This window comes from Tenebrio molitor, chromosome 3, assembly GCF_963966145.1.
Source record: "Tenebrio molitor chromosome 3, icTenMoli1.1, whole genome shotgun sequence".
In the NCBI taxonomy this organism is placed as follows: Eukaryota; Metazoa; Arthropoda; class Insecta; order Coleoptera; family Tenebrionidae; genus Tenebrio; species Tenebrio molitor.
Window position 1 is genome coordinate 4,284,025 of NC_091048.1, and position 21,026 is coordinate 4,305,050.

General features: G+C 34.7%; 1 protein-coding gene across 4 annotated transcripts in view; it reads right to left on the reverse strand.

The window, feature by feature from the left end:
- Positions 1 to 20,385, reverse strand: part of LOC138127240 (uncharacterized) — a 139,012-nt gene extending 118,627 nt beyond the window's left edge. For 2 of the 4 annotated variants that reach the window (XM_069043153.1, XM_069043154.1), the window contains exon 1: positions 20,096 to 20,385. In XM_069043153.1, coding sequence (XP_068899254.1) covers positions 20,096 to 20,133 — 38 coding nt within the window. In that variant the 5' untranslated portion in view covers positions 20,134 to 20,385. The remainder of the gene's footprint in view (positions 1 to 20,095) is intronic. The other 2 variants (XM_069043152.1, XM_069043155.1) reach the window with 1 other exon arrangement.
- Between the last annotated feature and the right edge of the window lie 641 nt (positions 20,386 to 21,026).

Genomic DNA, 21,026 nt, shown 5'->3' on the forward strand with positions numbered 1-21,026 from the left:
AGGAGGAGAATCCATATTGGCGGGATCAAAACTTGTTTCCGATGTGTTCAAATAGTTACCTAACCTTTCAGGATTTACGCCTCCAAGATTACAATAGGCGGTACTGACACAAAGTTAATTCATCCCAACGATTTACAATTTTACGCATATATTTTACTCTGTGAAAGTACTATAATAGACTAGAACCGAGCGTTTTCCACGGGTTATTTGCATTCTTCAAGAACTTCCTCTCCGGTACTTCGCCCAAAGAAAACAGATTTCGCGCTGCCCCCAGTCAGTTAATATGATCTTTACTGCACGTCAATATAAATATTTATAACCTTGGACCTGTAATAAGTAAACACAAATAAATCCCGAACGAAAATATTTACACTTGTAAGGTGGTTCGGTGGTGGTACCTTCTCACGACCGTGTTTACTCAACAGCCAAACTTATGTCCTGACAATCCTAACATCTCGAGTTCCTCCCGTTGAATTTCAAGCATCTCACGTTTACATCTTTTAACGAATAACGTTCCAACATGATCATTTAGTTGTCTGGTATTAGTAGTACCCACATCAATTGCATTCGTGTGCATACATAATGACGCTGAAACTTAATAGGGTTTCGTGCTTTCGCCTGTCATGACGAACGATGATGAATAATAATTACGTGTACGTCAACAAATTGCGTGATCCTGCGTTACAAGATAATTAAATTAGGTTATTGGGCGACAGACCATAACATGCCCCTGGACGCTAATTTATGACCCTCGCTTGTAATTGTCATACAAAAAACAAATTGCCCCGATCCGGTCTCCTCTTGTATCAGAAGTGGTTTTCGGTCTTTATCATCAAATTGGAGGCGGTCTAGACATGATATATTTTCACGTGCGCCACTTCCAGTTCTATTTATGACTTGCATGTGGAAGAGATTTCAAATGCACCGCTCCTAGTCAACCACGACGACTAAATCACACGACGGGCTTGGATTTCAAAATAGCGTTCAAATTTTATTAGGGGTGGTCTATTTTCGACGCCGGTTTTAGACCTAGTTTGCTGTAAAAGAGATTGCGTAACGCGGTAGGAGGCTCCAAGTTTTGGAGGGATTGATTGACCTTTTCGATCGACACCTCCAGCGTGTGCTCGACTGTAATAATAACGGTCCGCAGAGACGAAAATATCCTTCGAATGAGCTTAATGTGGCGCTAAATACAAATTTTCACGTCTGTTTGTAGTTTATCACCCATAAACCGAACCATACAGTCTATCCTTACGCAATTTAGTGAACGTTATTTGGGCTGGATCTGTGTCAACGACGAAATCATCACAATGCCATGCGGAAATGCCGCGGTTATAGATAGAACAATGAGTTAATGCATGCAACCCACTTACTTTCTAGATATCAGGGAATGAACTCATTCAAAAGTTTATCGTGTGTGAATGCAACAACCAATTTATTCGACCAGTTTTTTCTCTACGAGGGCAACTTTCGCCGCAGATTTGGACAAAAACTGCACATCATTGGAAAGTAAATGCTAATCGCTTCGTTCATTAAGCGCAACACTTGATCAGATTAACTGTTAGCCAAAGATTAAGAGTCCTCAAAACTCTTCAATAATTTATGCTAGGTATAAATTATTTCAATAAAATATCACGATAAGAAAGTAAAAGATCGGATTGGATTTACCATCTGGGAATCAAAAAAACTTCACACGCTGAGTTTTGGGGTACTTTCTAATCTTCCTCGATAGATAAATGGGCGCCGGTTAAATTTATGATAAATTAACTGAACAACGTCCTGATTAATTGTGGACACGCACGAACTAGCCTATGAAATTATTACAGGCATTGAGTTTGTTAAGTAACTCTTGAAGAAGCGGCTCTCATGCACCTCAAATGAGAATTAATTAAGAAAGGAAACCGTGTAATTTCGAAGAATTAATCAGCAACATTAGGTTAATTGAATAATGATATTTTTCATGGTTCGGATAAAGACTAACGATTACTTTCTTCAGTCGGCCAATCAGGAGTCTACTAGGATCCCATTTCTGATCACCTTGACATATGGAACTTGACTGCACATTCCGTTCAGAAACTCTTCCTCTGTTACGTAAGTTAACACTTTACCAGGATACGTTCAATATTACAACACACATATATCGTTAAAAAGAGTAACTTAAAAATAAGTGACAGCAAATGAATTATAAGAAACATAGACAGAAGTAAAAATAAGGTGGTTTAATGCAGGTAGTGCAGGTAAACATAGGGTCGCCAGGTGGAAGACTAGAATAAGAATATAAAAAGAAAACGGGTGTTGCAAGAGTGAGGGTGAAGATAATATTGTTTTATGTGATACGTTAGTAAAATATTTAGGTGCTAATAGAAGAAGGCAAGAAATAAATAAAAAATAAAGAAGAAAGTATGTATACTGAGGCATAATAGTAAACTTTAATAAATAAAATTTTTGAAATTGAATTTGAATTGATTAAGTAATAGTTATTTACAGTAAGACTGTGCAAGGCAAAGCTTTCGTTCACGCAATTGCGTGTTCAATGCAATTCAAGTGAACGAAAATGGCCTTACTCTCGAGTGCTGTATTTGGTTACGTTCGATACCTCCTTAGAAATCGAGTCTGTAACTTTGTGTTCAAAATTTTAAATAAAAATAAATCACATTTATGGACGGATCTGTTGCTATGGAAAAAGTAAAACAAAGTTCTGTAACGTCAATAAAGTGGGTGTGTGCACGTTGTGGAAATTGTGAAAATCGATGATGAAGAGTTATATACCAAATGCTGCCTAAAAAATCAAAATTACATTATCAGTAAGAATTGGAAAAATTTACGAGTGAATGAAGACAGTGAGCGAAAGTGAAGTGAACGAAATAGAAACATTCACACACTGGTAACTATGGATATAGACTCAGTTTCTAAGGAGGTATCGAACAAAAGAATATAAGTAATTTAGAAGTGGACGCAATAAGGACAAAAGAAAAAAGAGAAGACAACAAGTGGAGAAAATTTGTAGATGACACGGCAGTACATATGTATTTGAATTTTATCAAGTAATATATCGTATGAGATGGCGATTTAAAATTAGAAAAAATAAGAATGATGTTACAAAAGAAATATATAAAACAGATAAGGAGCAGAGTTCATAGTGATAAAATAAGCAAAGCAAAGCAAATTTAGAGTCTACTGTTATTTCTGGAGTGGAAGGCGTCTAAATATGACAGAAACAAGAAGATGCAGAGAAAGTTAAAGAATTAATGTTAGATACAGAAAAGAAATTATCAAAATATGCAGTAAGAGTGAAACAAAACAAATAAACCTAAAAATAATATAGCAAGAAGTAAGTAAATACAGGCAAAAAAAATTACAAAAAAACTTAAATAAGAAACAAAAATTTATATTAAAAGAACTAGGAAGGATAAAAGAGAAATTTTGTAAATCTTATTTTTAAACCTGATGCAAACTGCATACTGATAGTTGATAACGAGTTTTTTCTGTTTGTTATGAAATGAGCTAGTTTGTTTCATAACTTTAAAATGTCTCCAGATTAGAAAGAGACACATGGGGCTAAAGCAACACATTCGAGATTCTAATTTGGAATTTTTCTTTTTAGGAGAACCTATCATTGTACGAGTATACCGCAAAAAACTTGTTATTATACTGTGGTTTTTGTGAAAAAAAAACTACAAATGAAAAATTCATTTGTCACATCTGGAGGGCAAGAAGGTTTTAATTTCTTAGACTACGAACTGGCAACATTGTTTTCTTGTTTGGTTAAAGAAAGATGTCGAGTTAAAATAATATCTTTGATTTTAAGTGAAGAACAGAACATAGTTTGTTGACTTATCAAAATCGTCATTAAATAATCATTTGATTTGATTGTGGTGTGCGTCATGGGTCCAATTTCGGACCGCTACTGTTTGTTTAGTCGATTATTTATATTGGTGAGTCACCAGGATCTCACTCAAAGTTTTTCTTTTCATATGCTAATACATGATTTCAAAGAGCAACTATAAAAATATCAATGTACAAATGTTAATGCAAAAATAAATTAAATTTAAATATCAAAAAAGTCTAAATTGATTATTTTCTGTTAGATACTGAATTCAATTTATTTGAAATATTACATCAATAAATCTAGGTTGGAAAATTATTACTTGAAGTATACATATTTATGTCACGCACCAAAAATGTTTCCATTTTGGTAAATTGAAAAAAAGTTAAAGTGTGTTTACAATAAACTCAACATGTGTAAATTTTTTTTTTCTTACACTTATTTAGTTCCTTCCTTCTTTCTAAAAACCAGATAGCAGAACCTGATCCGGTTTCGATACAAACTGTATGCAGGATATCGACGCCCGGATCCCCGGATCCTACCATAACACCTGTTCATTAATTTTCTACCGTCTCCCCCATTTGCTAGTTACTTTTACTTTAATCAGATTAATCTAACAAAGCACGACTGTGTAGCAAATATGAGAAAAAAGTATTTGAGCGGTGCCACTTCAAGTGTTCCCAGCGAAAAAAGACTTCTTTTTAAATTAAGTAATTCTCTAATCGTTTATGTAATAATAGGTATCTTATCTCATATTTTATTTTGTGTAAATATAGTACATACAGGGTGGTCCAACAGTTACCATTTTTGCGATTACGCGGTTTCTAATTATCGAAAAAAATTTATACTTGGCTAGGAAGAGACACACATACAGGGTGGAACAAAAGTATCAAATATTGGCTGCAACTTGTTAATTTGACAATTTATGAAAAAATGTTTAATATAAAACTTGATTGGTGTATTATCCTGCATCATCTGATCTTTCTAGTTTGTTCCTATCTTCTTTTGTTTCGCTGCTATGGCAACCAACTTTGGTTTTTTAAATAGCACCCATACATTTTTTGTGTGATTTTCAAACAAGCGTATCTTTCTGTATTCATAAATGCAGTTTTGCCATTATGGGGAAAAAGAATAAAATTAAAAAAAAATAAAGGTGATAAAATTAACTTACTAAGTATCTAATAAAATGCAATATCAAGAATGCCATGGAAATTTGACAATTTTTGTTGAACGTCATGCATGATAATAAACTAAACAATTTTTATATTAAACATTTTTTCATAATTTTTCAAATTAAATATAAAAATTGTTTGGTTTATTATCATGCATGACGTTCAACAAAAATTGTCAAATTTGCATGGCATTCTTGATATTGCATTTTATTAATTAGTAAGTTAATTTTATCACCTTTTTTTTTAAATTGATCATGCTCAATCATAGAATACTAATTGTAGATTGTGCCTACCGAATTTTAGAATTTTTGGACAATTATTAAATTTGTAATCGCAAAAATGGTAAGTGTTGGACCACCCTGTATACTTTTTTTTTTGTTATTTCAATATCAATCTGAATCCGATGGGATTTACCGGAACCAGATCCGACATCGGCAAAATGGCCGGATGGACCAGATACCAGAACCGGATCCAGATTCAGTCTCCATTTCATAAACTTATGATTATATTCAGCAACAAACTTTATAAATTGGATATTACGTTGGCAGTATTATTAATTACTTATATCGTTACCATCAGCAGTCTAATTCTTCATGTCAAGATGAAAGAGTTATCCGAGTGACCGATTAACATCTTTTATTTTCATAATTATTCAGATGTTACCATTCCAGCAGTGTAAAATTCCCATTATTGTATTCTTCTTTATTATCTCACAACTCCATTCTTCATTTTGTGACCTTGTTCCATTATATTCTTATCTATCTCCTTAGATTCCCTCATTTACCTACTTAATTTTCCAAAAAAAAAATCCCACCTGGGATGTTAACCAAACTTATCTTCAGTCCATCGTTGCCAGTTTACATATTCATAACCGAACTAGTGCCCGTTTCAATGTTTTCCTAATCTGTAGCTTAACACCATCACGAAGGCGACGAAGGTCAAGTAAGAACACATCCGGCAACTTGTGCCAAGTGCGAAGTTCCGGATAGTTCCTTCCACACGTGAATCTTGGCAAGAAAAATCGAAGAAGAAACGATTAGATTTGGCCACTTCGAAGCAATTTACGACTCCTCATTACGGACTCGAGCAGGATAATGGTGAAATAATGCGATGCGTGGCCCACATGTTGGCTGGCACGGTGATGGTGACTCAATATCCAACATGAGTTCCACTTGGAAAGTGGATACACAGAGAGTGTGGTTCCGTAGGTCGGTGAACTCAAGACTCGTTGCCAGACAGCGTGACGCCTCCACTTCTCTCAACACGACCGACATCGCGAAAAAACCACAAGTACTTATTAATCATCTTCCACTTACCCATTTTTCTTCCGATGCTTGAGAAAAAACACCAGCTGTTTACATAACAAACATCGGAGATCTCGCCGAGGATTCGACCAGAAATAGGAAGGCCGCGAGAGGAGACTCACGATCTGGTGGTCTAACACTGATTGCTTTTGATCTCTTACTTTGTGAAGGAGTGTTGATTTAGCAGTTTGTCACAAGGAAGTGTAACAGCAGGATCACCAAAATAAGTAGACATAGTACATAGTACTATTAATCCTACTAATGAGGTTTATTATTTGCAAAAATAATACTGAAAATATTGAAAAATAGAGTAAAGAGCATCTCATAGCCACAAAACAATTATATAGAATATGGACAAAATACGAACTTTATTAATAGTACTAGAAAATGCTAGATGAGTACTATTCTTAGTACCCAAGGTCTACTTTCAAATTCGTACTGATGACTTTTGAATAAGCAACTTATGGTGTAACTATACAGCACTTTACACTTTCAAATTTCTTCTACTAAGTTACAGATTAAATCAATGGATCGATAAGGCACTAGACCGTAACCATCGCTAGATCTAACCCATAGAAATAAAAATAGTTTAAAAAATAAATTGAAGTTAAAACACGCAGACCAGAAAAGTAGAGGGGACATTTCGAAAACCAAAAGCATTAAAACAAACATACATTGATTAATCACATTAGCGGATAATTTCATTAAGATCAAAAATCATTTCCGTTGACCTTATTGTTCTTAAAAAAATATATCTATAAAGAAGACTGAGAGGTTAGCCTTTATGTGTAGTACCATTTTCAAACACTGGAACAAATTTTTACATACTTTCTTTATACCTTTGGAATTTCTTCCAAGGAACAAGAATTTTTCAAGATTAAATTAAGTAGTACCTATCACAACTAAGAGTAACATTTTTGCTGCTGAAGTACTGCCAAGTGAATTTTACCAAGAATCAATGTAGAACGTAGCATGTAAATGAAAATATAATTGGCAATATATTTACTGGCTTTTAAAAACCGCCAAAAGATTTATCAATGGCTTGCAACTTACGCCAAGATTTTTTTGTTAAAGTACTGTAACTGTTGTGACATTCTGACATTATTCCTAGTCTTGTAAGATTCCTTCACTGTTTACGCTTTATGCCTAAGAAAACTGCCAATTAAATGCAAATAAAACTGCAAATTAAAATTCCACAAATATTTTGTCTTTGCTTCCATTGGCTAAACTAAACCAGCTAAAACTACTCTTCACATTAATGTTTGCTAAAGTACTTTCGTTTTTATCGGGTTACATCAGAGAACGTACTGGCAGAGACTGACTTTTTTGGGGATATCGTTGTCAAACTGCCAAAAGCATTTTCCACATCCTATTCTACGATTCCCCAAGGTCTATTTACTAACGTAGGTACTATACCCAATTGTTTGCTTATCTGAATCAAAATGACAAAAAATCGTACCAACAGAAAATAGAAATCTTTGCTTTTACAAAGGGATATACCCTTTGCAAGTCTGGCAAAAGTACTTCCCACGTCACCAGTGTATCTTACACTAGCTTTACTCCTTAAGCTTAATGAAACTGAGCAATTTTAAAATTATTAATATTGTGGATATTGTGCCAAGACTCAAGTTCACCGTACCACCTTTACCAAAATCATAAACTACATTCTCGTAACGCATCTTTTCTAGGTTCACCGCTTCGGCTTACTGAAACTGAGCATTTCAACACCATCAATCGTCCGCAGGATTGAAACTCTCGTGGTATATCACGGTTTGGATTTACCGCAACTGAGCTGCTTTTCTTGAAGAAGTAGCGGAAAACCATGTCTCAAACTGTAGCCGCAAAACAAGTTTAGAAAACTGCACTCTGGAGTGGATGTCCTTCTGCAGCTGCACATCTACATAGAACAACGGAAACCGTCCCCAGATCCAGTTAGCAGAGATGTCACCTTTTCCGTTCATTAAGTAAACATCTTCTGGCCAGACGTTCAGATTAGCATACCGCTGACGTAACAGCAAGTTTCTAAAAGTGGCCAAATCAGGTTAAAAAAATATTTCGTGCATAATCAGACCAACCACGCACATGAATGGACAACTAGGTATTTATGTGCAGCAGCTGAGCAACAAGTGAAACAATTGAATTGCATTTCATCCCGGCTACCGTGCAGATTTCATGATCACTTTCCCTATAAGGGCGTAGCAGTGGTAACCAGCTTTCGGTTACGGTACTTCCACACCGACGATTCAATAATAAAAGACGATAGTTCTTGTAAAAGCCGAGCTGCGACTTTGCAGTGACATATGTTCGATGTTCGGATCCGGTTTCTACACGAACACCCTCTGCACTAACCTGTCACCCAACCCAAATGTGCCTCACCTGTGCCACTCAAAAAACAGGAAGTTTTCCTAAGCAGGCACTAATAGACCCTCATTTTGTTATTAATAGTGGGAGTGCCAGTGGAAACCGGGCTACTAAAGCTTACACTCATTATCGGCTCTATTACCTATAGACTTATCATAATGGTACGTACCATTGATACCACAATGCACCGGCTTCGCTTTTTTCCGTGTTGGTGGTTTATCTGCGCATACCTACATACGTGCGATTTGACTCATAGAGTGGGAATTTCAATTTAACACACATAAGTATGGACGTGGGCCAAGATGCCGAGGCAAAAGTGAAATACTGATGTTTCATATAACACTGGTTATTTTTAAAATACCTGCTCGGCAACAAGAAATGCACGATTCACTGCATTTGGTGGAGTGACCTTCCTTTCTTCTTCACTTGCGATTTGGGAACTCGATACGTTTAACTCAATGGTACAGTGAAGAAATGGTGTCAGGTGTAATGTGGAAATCAATATTATTTTGAGCTCGGATACCAGAAGGTAGACGCAAGTTTTTTGAAGAGAAAAAATTTTCAACCGCAGTTTCTACCCTTTAAATAGGTGAATTTACGAGTATGAGACTTTCATAGCAGATTCTCAAAGATATTTATTTAACTCATTCCATTATTCCAATAAATTTTGTGTATTAGTTGTAAGAAAAAAAAGTGTTGATTATTATTTTATTATCTGGTTATTGATTAAAACAAACCCTCAAAAGAAAAGAAAATAAAGAAAAAGAAATCACTTATTATCCTATTATTTGGTATTTAATGAAGATAAGAAGAATACCTAACTACAATCATCATTCATCAGACGAAAAAGTAAAATATACAGAATTTATCAAATAAATAAATTTTCTGTTGGCAAACTGTCAAGATCACATTGAAATCCCCTCTTTATGAAGAAAAAACTAAAAAAAAAATGTCATGGGTTGAAGAAGACCTTGAGTCTAGACGTTCAGACTAGACTAGTAAATAATCCCGCGTAGCGCAATCCAGTGATTCTGGAAATTGGTTTCCAGTTTTCATACTTATTTAATTTTTAAGATTTTCTACCAAGTGAACAAATAAAGTGAAATATTACATGTGTATTTTTTACACAGCTGTTGATTTCCCTTTGAATAAATAAATCGAGGGTGAAGATGAACGGAACAAATAGGAAAAATAAAAAATATAATCTGCAACCTAGTTTTCGTGTTTGACGAAGAAGATAAAAAGAAGTCAACTACTGTTGACAGAACACTAGAAATTTTACTGTACAAATTTCAGCCATATTCAAGCTACCAATGGCATTAAATAGATACATTGTGTCCCACTTAAGATGAAGACAAGCTGATATTTTATTTATCGGTAGGAATAGAAATTTTAATGAGTGAGTCGTAGAACTTCAAGAGGAGCATCTTTTGAGGTACTCACTCCACTGTAAGTTGTAAACACAGCTGCCTGCGACCTGCAAATAGAGCCAATTTTCGAGATTTGCTTCGCGATAGAAACATCAAAAGAATTTGCCAGAAAAAGTTGTTCAAAACCCAATTTTGATTTCACGTAGGTACCGACTTTCAACACAAATTTGGAATTTTTATTTTTAAATAGCGTTGTCCAGTTCACTGGTAGTGCAAGTTATAATATTCAGTTTTGAATGAAGTGTAGTGGAACGAAAGAAACAAATAAAAAAGCAATAAATTATTTATTGTTTATTCAACAGATATGAAACGCACATGACATTGAAACAATAAACAACTGAATATCAATAAAAAATCAAAATGGGAGTTTTCCGTTGAAACAAAGGATTAAAATTGGATTATGAACAACTTTTTCGAAATCGAGATCTCCAACGCGATGCAAAATCGAAAATTGGCTCTATTTGCGAGATGACAGTAGGCTGAGTTTACTACTTACAATTGATGACTCGAGTACTGTAAAAAAAACAACTCATGAAGTTCTAGGGCTACGCAAAAATTCACGTTTCTACTCCAAAAGATGCCGATATTATTAGATTATCTTCATCATCTTAAATGTGACACACTGTAGAATAAAAATGCAATACAATAAAATAATAATAATAATAATAATAATAATACTCGTAACTTTTTGCACGTTAGATAAATAAGCAGGCAAAAACAATAAATCGAAAAAAACATTATGGAAATGTTAGCTCAAAATAAGGAACGCCCTGCATGATGCAAAAAAACACCAAGACAACATACAGGGTGACTTTGAAGGTTATGCAGATTTTTTAACCTGTAATAGAACCCCACAAAAGGTAACGATTAAGACAATAATGCCTTATACAAATGTTGATAGTTTTCGAGAAAAGGGGGCTAAAAGTTTTTCAAAAAAGTTTGGGAGCCACTGAATTTTATGAAAAAATGGGTTAAAAAATCATAGTAGACTTTTCTTCTTGTCATATAATTCACTTTGACAAGAACATCAATCTTAACCTCAATTTAAATCACAAATGATTTTCACCAACCTTGAGAAAACCGATATGGTTTTTGATCTATGGCGAAGCTTGTGGACATTCAGAGCTAGCACTGCAAATCTACGCCTCAAAGGACACTTCCGAAGCACGAACTTTTGTAAACGTTGTGCAGCATCTTCGCGATTTCAGGCGTTTCGACATTAATAAGCGCGATCTTGACATTCCTCACGAAATTCAAGAGCGTCACTTCCAGCAGTCATTTTAATTAACGTGTGGATTGGGATTGTTGAAAATCACCTCGAAGGTCCCTCCCTATGTTTTACCTCGCCGTTTGAATGTAGAAGGTTATCTTATCTTTAAACGAAGTTTTGCCCCGATTAGTCGAGGAAATTCCTCTAGCAATTCTCTAGCAACACAGGGATTCTGAATCGGGTTCGGCTTTCTTGGACACGTCGTACTGAAGCTTGCATTGCAAACGATGGCGGGCATTTCGAGCAACTTTTTTGATGTTTCATTTTATGCTTTTACGTACTCACAATTACAGTATTTTTACTTTGCTGTTTAAGCCTTTGTTGTTTTCTGAATAAGTTGCAGGCACTATTTTATCATCACTTTACAAATTTTATCTAAAATTCATGATGAAACTCAAAACACTTAAACGGTAAAAGTCAAACATAACCTCGTATGTCAAAACTGCCCACCAAATTTGAAATTTTTCAGTGTTTTCCCAACAAAGTGATCCCTTTGATTCTCTTGTAAACCATTAACATTTGCATAAGGCAAGTTGGGTTATTTTGCCTTCTTTTGACACGTACTACCTCAGCTTAAAATATCTGCACAATAACTTTTAAAATCAGACTGTATCTGGGTATATGGTTTAGAACTTGGATTTCAAAAGCAATAGGGAGTTTCCCACCAGTCAAAGATATCCCAGTGGCTAGTGATGAAAGATGATTCCTTCTGTATTCTCACAATATGATCCCTTTCATCTGTTGCTTTGAGAAATCAATGCACAGTTGATGCAAAATCATAGACACTGCAACAAACAATAAAACCTATGCCTTCCAAAAGTCTTGGAGAAGTCTCCTACGAATGAGACAACCCTTCATCTCCTACTGTGCAACAAACAAGAAACTGTTTGGAGTTTTCAAGAGTCAAATAACTAGAACATCCTTCTTATAGTTCTAACCTGGCACCTCTTGAGTTTTCTTTTTGTTATTCGGATTATAAGACAAGATGCATGATTTGCGATTGGTAAGTCCCGATCAAGCTTTGAATAGTTTTAAGAGCGTTATTTATGATAATATTTATTAATTCAGAAACGGTGAAGCTTTTCTTTGGTCAACTGGTTGCACCTGTTACGTAAAAATACTGAACTGAGTGGTAAAACTTTAAAAATTGTCTCTTCACATAGCAGAAATTTTTGGTGCACCTTCGCATAGGAAAATCCACCGCTGGTTCTACAAGATTTTTTGTGCTACCAACAACGTAAATGAACCTTCCATTCTGAGCAACTTGCAACAGAACTTGCTTATAACATTTGTTTATACTTAACTTAATACACGGTCATAGGATTACAATAATTTATTATTTTCCCGAGAATGTAAGCACATAGCAGTCATAACAGGCAACATGGCAATCGACACAGCTCGTTGAAAATTTCTAATTATTTTTGCGTGGATATTAAAGTCTCTTTAGCGGGAAAAAACGAAATAAGCGACTTGGAATGTAGGGACTGAAATTCCCTGAAAAAAATTATAAGTTGTGAGGGTCGTACATTCCTTTTAACTTGAATTACTGTGAGTTTGCAGTAATTTTCTATACACAAGGCAAGACAAAATATCGTATGTAATTCATTTTTGTTAAAAGATGGTACATTATTATCGAACTTTGCACGATCTCTACCTTAATGAAAATTTTTGGGAAGTCTCTTTAGTTGTTACTTCTTTTCAACATATTTGTACAATCGTCCTAGTTGACTGATTTTTTCCAAAATACCTTTTAATAAAATTTCCTCGATATTTTTTTTGGTTTCTACTTCTACATATTTGTTAGTTCCTCTTTTGTATTAAACTTCATCATTTTTGCACTCCTCTCACTCAGGACAATAAAGATCAATGTGTCAATACGCTCAATTTCCTTGCACGAATTTTTTCCCTCGTGGACGTTGCACCATTCACAAATTTCGTGCATCCAAAATAATCCACACACTTCTTGGAACGATGTTAAATATGACACTTGCCAGATCACCACAACTCGTCACACTCTCTGGCCCAGTACCGGTGCCAAAAATGTTCACAATTTGTCATTTACATAACCGACCATATTCCAAGTCGATCTGTGGTGCACAATTATTTGATCAAACGATAACAACCAATCCACGGTTTGTTTTCGCTGTGGGAATATCACATAGTTTATGTTTACTTTCGAAGCGAAACCGTGCGTAGGTCGCCTTATTCACTTTATCCACATTTTCTTGTCGCACATTGCGTAACTTTCAATGTGTGTCCATAAGCACAACCTACGAGCCGTTTAATTTCTTTTTTCGTTCAATACAATCACAATAAAGTGTACATGGTATTTGTGCGACGTGGGTACTGCAAGCTTAAGCTTAGGACGAACCGTTCCCCAAAGACACATTTCAGTAGTTACAATAATGATACAATCTATAAAGTAAACGGATTCAACGTCCTGCGTGGATGATGAGTGAAATATGGCTTCCTGTCTCTGGCTTGATTTATATGGAGATGTCTCGATAGATGGTATTATCAAGTTTAATAGGCAGAAACTGACAGTTCTCCCTATCGAAGCAGCTCTCCGTCAATACTCTTCTTCAATGACGATCTCTGTTCAACATCATCCAGCCTCTCCAGATACCTTGTAATCTGCAAACTGCCTCGTTATGGTTGATTTTCAGTCATAACAAATTTCTAACATCTTTCAACTTTACTGCCTCATTTGCATAATCCTTTCATTTTATTAAATAACATTTTAAAAAGTAAACTTACGAAGGTTGTGCAACCCACTAAAGTCAACTGTTCTGCATTTGAACACCCAAAATTCGTCTCGATTGTTATTTTCCATCGTCTGAAAGCCCCAAGACATTATTACACCGCCACACGACGTACCATTGCCAAATAATTTTTACAGCCTCAAGAATTCAAGTTTGCTTTCACAATCAAGAACAAACATGTTTGCAAATTAGCTATATTTGAAACTTACGTTTCAAATATTTACATTCGACGTCAAAATACGACGTAAATATCGAAATGACAAAAGAAATAACATATTTATCTTGGAATAATAAACGAGTGATTTTACCGAAAATCTGTTAGTAAATCTGTTGCAAGGACAGCGTTGTGTTATTCTGGTCCAAAAGACGAGATCCATGCAGATTCTGACCTCAATTGGCACCGATAGATCCTGGTTGGATGTCAAAGATGCGCTAAATTTTTCATGATGTCCAACCGTGATAATTAGAGTGATTCAGCGGCGAGATGATGGTAATGACTCTCTTCTTCAGCACAATTTGTCAAAATTACACTCGAAATCACACAGAGTAATTGCGACACATTCTGTCCGCAATTTCTCAAATTAGAAGTCAGTCTTTTCATGCAGCAATAGTGCTACTTCTTTTACGCTCTACAATTTGGTGGTAATTGTTGGTGCGTTTATTTTTAGTATTTCGTGGAAATCGCTCAACAAGCGAGTAAATTATAATAGATTCCGATGGAAACAGTCGATGTTGAAATGAGAGTTAAGTGTTTTCGATGATTTTTTAATTAAAAAAATATATCGATACGGTTATTTTGACGATGGTGGGTGTGTACAATTCAATACAATATCTGAAGTGTTGAAGGCTACAAAAATTAAAAATTAGTACTGGAGGAGAGGAAGTAACGATTAATTCTTATTCGATCAGGAGGTTCTGAGTAGTTGGTCACAAAGTGATACCCAGTGACGTGGGAGTTTTGATAAAATGTCTAGATAGTTAATCATTAATGTTTGCATTTCAACACCCCAGTTATGATGAGAAATCATTCTAGATCTTGGCAATTTTTAAGATTCGATTCTGAGTTGACAAGTTTGTGAAAATAAAATTTGCTATGTTTTTGCTTGTGCTAAATGTTAGATAACAAACTTAAGACAAGTCGTTAATCATCCAGTTGACATGAGTGTCAATTACTAACATACTAAACTTTTCGATAAAGTAAATATTTAGAAACTGATATGTCTTGATTACAAGTGACGTTCACGGTTTTACGCTGATAAGATACTTCTGGATTTAAAGCGTTCGAAAAAGACAAGTAGGCTTCCTCAAACATCACAGTTTTCAGCAATAATAATAATCAAAGAATAAAAATTTAAAAATTCTGGATTATCTACAGGTGCGGCTATTTTTTAAATTCTTCTAATTAACCAAGCTTAATCAAATTTGGTACCTACACGTAACTGGTTCATCATTAACATGTTTTTTTTTTTAATTTTTCGTTATTAAATAGAGCTGTAAATTGAAAAACACTATTTTTAAGCAAAATTTTCTGTTCCTGATTTTTTACGCTGATGTATGGGGATTCACTGACAAAATTTGTAAAACCAAAAGAAAAATATTCATTAGGTAGATTTTGAGTAGAAGCCACTTTTGCAATATAAAATCGCTTTTATTTATGATCTGCCTCATTGGACGGTCGTAAATTATGCAACAATGATGTATTGGATTCTCTCATGGGCTGTAACCTTGGAAAAATCTGCGCGAAGGCGGAGTATAAACCAGTGAAAAATTTGTAAATGAAAACTGAAAATGTCGACTACTTTACAATAGACGAGAAAGAGACGACAATAACCTAATGAATGACGATGTTTTCCGGTCAGTTTGTAGCGCCTATTTGAGACCGATATTCGTCGTTTGCGCAGATATGACTCATAGCCCATGAGAAAATCCAACACCGTATACCATGGAATATGGCTGGCTAGGTTCACTTTATAATAATGCTGTACATATGAGGCTTCAACAAGGTAAATAATCTTAATAAACGCAACTTTTTAACAAACTATGTAATTAAATTTTTGTAAATTGATTCTGGTATAGCTTCACGTACAATCTATAAAACATATTAATAAAAAAGCATACATACATACATACATATTTGTGACGAAGATATCCGATAAAACTTGCAACTAATTTGTGAAGCAAATATGAACAAAATTTCAGACATAATTTATACAGTACAAGCCGCCAAAAACTTTCACTTTTCGAAGTTTTACATTTTCGGATATGGGATTGAAAATCTGTAAAAGGTTTTCTTAACATAACAAGGTTCATAAATAAATAACTGAATTATTCTCGAAAATTCTATCAGGATAATATGATTTAAACTTTATGTGATAAGTAGGTAGTGTTGTCACACTATTTTTGGACCTAACCATACACAAAGAATGCAAGATTTGTAGTATCCTTTTCTGATATTCTCTTATAGGTTGGTTATTTATTAACAACTTATATTACACAACTAAAGACCTAAAATTGTACAAGTGTCTATAAAGAAGCTCTATAATTTTATTGTGTTGAACTATGTCGAGTCGTTGAAGCTGTCAAATCAAATGTCAACTGTCAAATGTCTAATTATTAGATCTTAGCGTCAGTTGTGAATTCACGGTCTTCGTTGTTTTGTTTCAGTTTTTCTATATTCTAATTATTATTCACCTTACAACAGTCTTTATTAAAAACCTGTCATTAATGGACTTACATAACCTCCCTTTTTCTATCTGGTATCACTATGCTATGCTACAGAGCGGCAAAAATCAAATATATCCGAATTCCACAGGACTTATTGTTTCTTATGAATGAAACACTTTAAAAAAGACATATAACGTCTGATAAGAGCTGATTCTTAAATACTAAGTATTTTTTTATAAAATTAAAAGCAGTAAAATAACAATTTTATTTTGAACAGTAATCAAATAAGGAAAAGTATTATCTTGATAGAGAACAACCACAAAAATCAGGTTGTACTCGTAGTCATTTTAATAATTTCTTTGTGTTGCACCAAATGTATCACAAGAACTCCCATTTAACAAATACACAAATTGCATTAACAATTCAAGCAGTTCTGTGTGATTATGATAAAAGCAAAGTGTGGGCTTATTTAAGAATTTAAAAATAAAAATTCTCGCCTTTAAAATTTGCAAATAAATATTATTGTCCTCCTACGATGTATTTAATGAAACTCTTCATTTAACTGTGATGTCTTTCAAAGAAAAACTTCAAGAATACTAGTGACACACAAAAACAACAATCCCCGCGGTGTTACTAATTATCCAAAACTAAACACTTCAACGTTTTTAAAATCGTTGAATGTGCAACGTGAGAGAGAATCAATAATTATTTTACAAAATGCACTCTGGTGACTCGACAATTATTACAAATTAATAACCATGGCCAACAGGTGAGTGTCCTGTAGATGTATTTTGTGACCTGTCGGAGGCCTTCGATTGTGTTGATTTTTGATATTCTTTTTGATGCACTTTACAATAATTAAAAAGGGGACACGGCATCCAGGTCGTATTTACTGTTACCATTACAGATACATATTTTTATCCAGTAAATGATAATTCCTCTGAAAGCTTTATTCTTCATATTATTATCACTTATTTTAGCTAGAAGACCACTTTTTACTATGGAATTTCAGATGTTGTAAATGTACATTATGTACATGTGTTGTACATAATTATTTTTCATTGAATTTAAGGGGCAAATCACACAATGTGTCTATAAGTAACGAACCCTAATAGCAGTCACCGACAACAGTCATATAAAATACAGTTTGTTAACCCAGGAGCTCCACAAGAAACAACAATAGGTCCTGTTCTATTTACGTTAGGTATATACCAACGATATATCTAGTTGTCTCGACTATTGTTCTTTAATCATGTTACAGTAAATTATAATTAATTGAGACGACTGTTTTTTTGACCCAAATATTGAAAAACAAATCTATAAAATACTAGTTTCTTAGGACAAAACTAACTTTTTTTCAGTTCAGTGCTTCTGTTCGTCAGATAAGCTAACTGCAACATCATATCGTTAATAAATAAAGAGACCATTCTTGTAACATATCTAATACTTGACAAAAATTATCTGGTGTTAAAAAAATATATTTACAAGTTTAATTTGACCACCTATTATACTTGAAACAAAAGAATTGTATGATGTGTCCCAAATATGTAATAGAAATCTACTATACCTTAATACAGCTTTCCAGCAGAAACATTCTTCAATGAAAGTTTTAAAGTCGATGACTTACTTAATCACATCTTGTGTGTGGTTTATTTAGACTATAATTTATGAAATTGCAGCTACAAGAAACTGCAATGAAATAGACAGTGTCAAGATATTATTTATTATAAAAAATGGGTTTTAAAATCAAACAATTTCAACGAATCCTTGCATTGCTAAAACAATTCTATCATTCTATTATTTTATTTTCTCATTACTTACAGGATTTGGGCTATACCTGTCGCCCCACCAATTTTTTTTTAAAACGCAAAAATTACTCATTTTATATGGGAAATTTTTCAGAACCGATGTAATAAGCTAGCAGACCAACCAGTTCTAGTCAATGTTTCGCTTTATGTACATAAAACAAAGACTGATTATTTATTTTTATCAACACTATAAACATTACTGTACAGTACACATGTCTCTCTGTGATTGTTATAATATAATTGTTACCATTATCATTATTACCTACTAAGCCATAAAATTTTCTTGAATTTTATGTCAATTGGCTACCAGTCATATTGTGAAACTTTTTACAAAAGAACCAAGTTTCTTATTTTGCAGAAACTAGTCGCCAAGATTTCTAATTTTCATAATCCATCATTTTTACGATTGTTTCTATATTTGTCGAAAGATAAATAAAACAACTGATGGTCATACATATGTATTTGCAAAACAATAACAAAAAATAATTCCTTTGTACGGCCTAGACTCCTAGAGGGTCCCCATAATGTTCAAATATTGAAGATTTATTTAGGATACCTCAATACATAAAACGTTACTTGTCATTTTATATTCACGTGCCATCATTAATTAATCACACAAGGTAAGTTGTTAACATATCGAAATGTCACTCTTTTGTAAATACACAGTTGTGTCATCAAAACCGAAAGTTTCACTTTCATTCGTTTCACTGTGCTTTCAAAAGTGTGAAATATTTTGGTCTATGGTAAAGTAGAAAAAATAGAAACCTGTAAAAAAACGCAGTCTATAACCCAATTTATACAATTACGCTTACATCAAACTGATTCTCACGGTTTTTTCTAATAAATGGAGAATTTACTTGATTTTTTTTCCAATTCTCCACATTTTTACTGTCTGTGACGTAGTCAAAATGGTGGAGAAATCGACTAATTGGTCCTGCTCTGTCTTGCTTAAAAAAATTTGATTTACTACAAAAATCTTGCAGAATTATGAAAGAGATTGGATTTAGAACTGTGACAATTAGGCGACAGAAAGATTCTGCGGATGCACGATGCAACTGCTCCAGAAAAAAATCAATACCAAGATTACAGCTGGCCCTGACCCCAACCCCATCTGTCACTAGTGTCAATCTCTCAGCTTGTGGTAGAATCGCGATTGCACCCTCTGCTGCCGCTTAAATATTTATATTTTCGGTGTGAAACCCGAGCGGACGTTTTGACCTGGTTGCCACTCCAGATTTCCGCTTTTGAGGTTAGGACGAGCCGGATCGATAAGATATCAACAGTGGAACAGCTGAGCATCGAGGAGGGGATTGCTCGCCTGCTTCGATCAATATTCGCAAACAAATCCCGAATTGCCCAGGAATCCCTGTTACAATTACATTTCGGGATTGTTTATTTGAAAAACGGCACCTACACTCGCGTCTATTTTCGTAATCGTAAACAGACAATATAAAAGGCGAGACAAGGCCGAAACATTTACCGAAATAAATCGACGTACCTTTTCGGTTTCCAACGTCGCTTCAAGACGCCCAACATTTTATAAACTACATACAAGACGACCAAGTGGAAGAGAATTTTTCAGGTCGTGTCAGCCGCCGAACTTCTTCCACGCACCGAAGCACACCCGGTTTCACATAATAAGGGCTGATCCGGCTCGGTTCGCACCCGAATCCGACCGGAACTGATTTGTTGGTCCCCTGATCGATTGGATTTGTTAACTCGCGATTCTTCACCGAACACTCTCCACTACCACCACACGTCGAGCACGAAGTGCCTCTCCTGAAAGCAAGATGCTGATGCTCAAAATAAACAAGTCGCGGGTCACGTGAGCCGGACGGAGGACGCCCATTGGCGGAGAGGTGAGTGCTGCGTTTTAGACGGCGCAGCTCCGGTAGAACTGTCAATGACGGCTTGTAAAAAAGTCATCAACCTGCGATTTTTTTTTCGGAAAGGTGCATCGGTGCATCCGAGGCGTGAGCGAATGCGCCAGTGCACCTACAATGGATGCGTTTTATCTTATCTCGAGGGAATTCGATTTTAGATGTAGGATCTGTGGGGCAATGCCTGCTTGATTGCGAGTGTCACAATAATAAATTCATTTATTTCAAATAACGATTAATCTGTTATCGACACTAAACTTAAAATATGTGCAATAAATATCAGAAATATCTGCATTTATGTACATTTTCTTGCATCCATTTTTTTTCCATTAATTGAAAATTTTATTGTACTTACATCTATTTTTTGCAGTGATGTCGTTTAATTTGTGATCTTGAGAATCTAATACAGTCATACTTTCTCTCTGCTATACCTATTAAATGCATATCATGTTAACAACGTAGGTTTTTCTAAGTGGTGATACCGGGTGAAGCAAGTTTTATTGCCACCGGGAAAATATCAACTATTTAAATATTCAAATTCAAATAAAA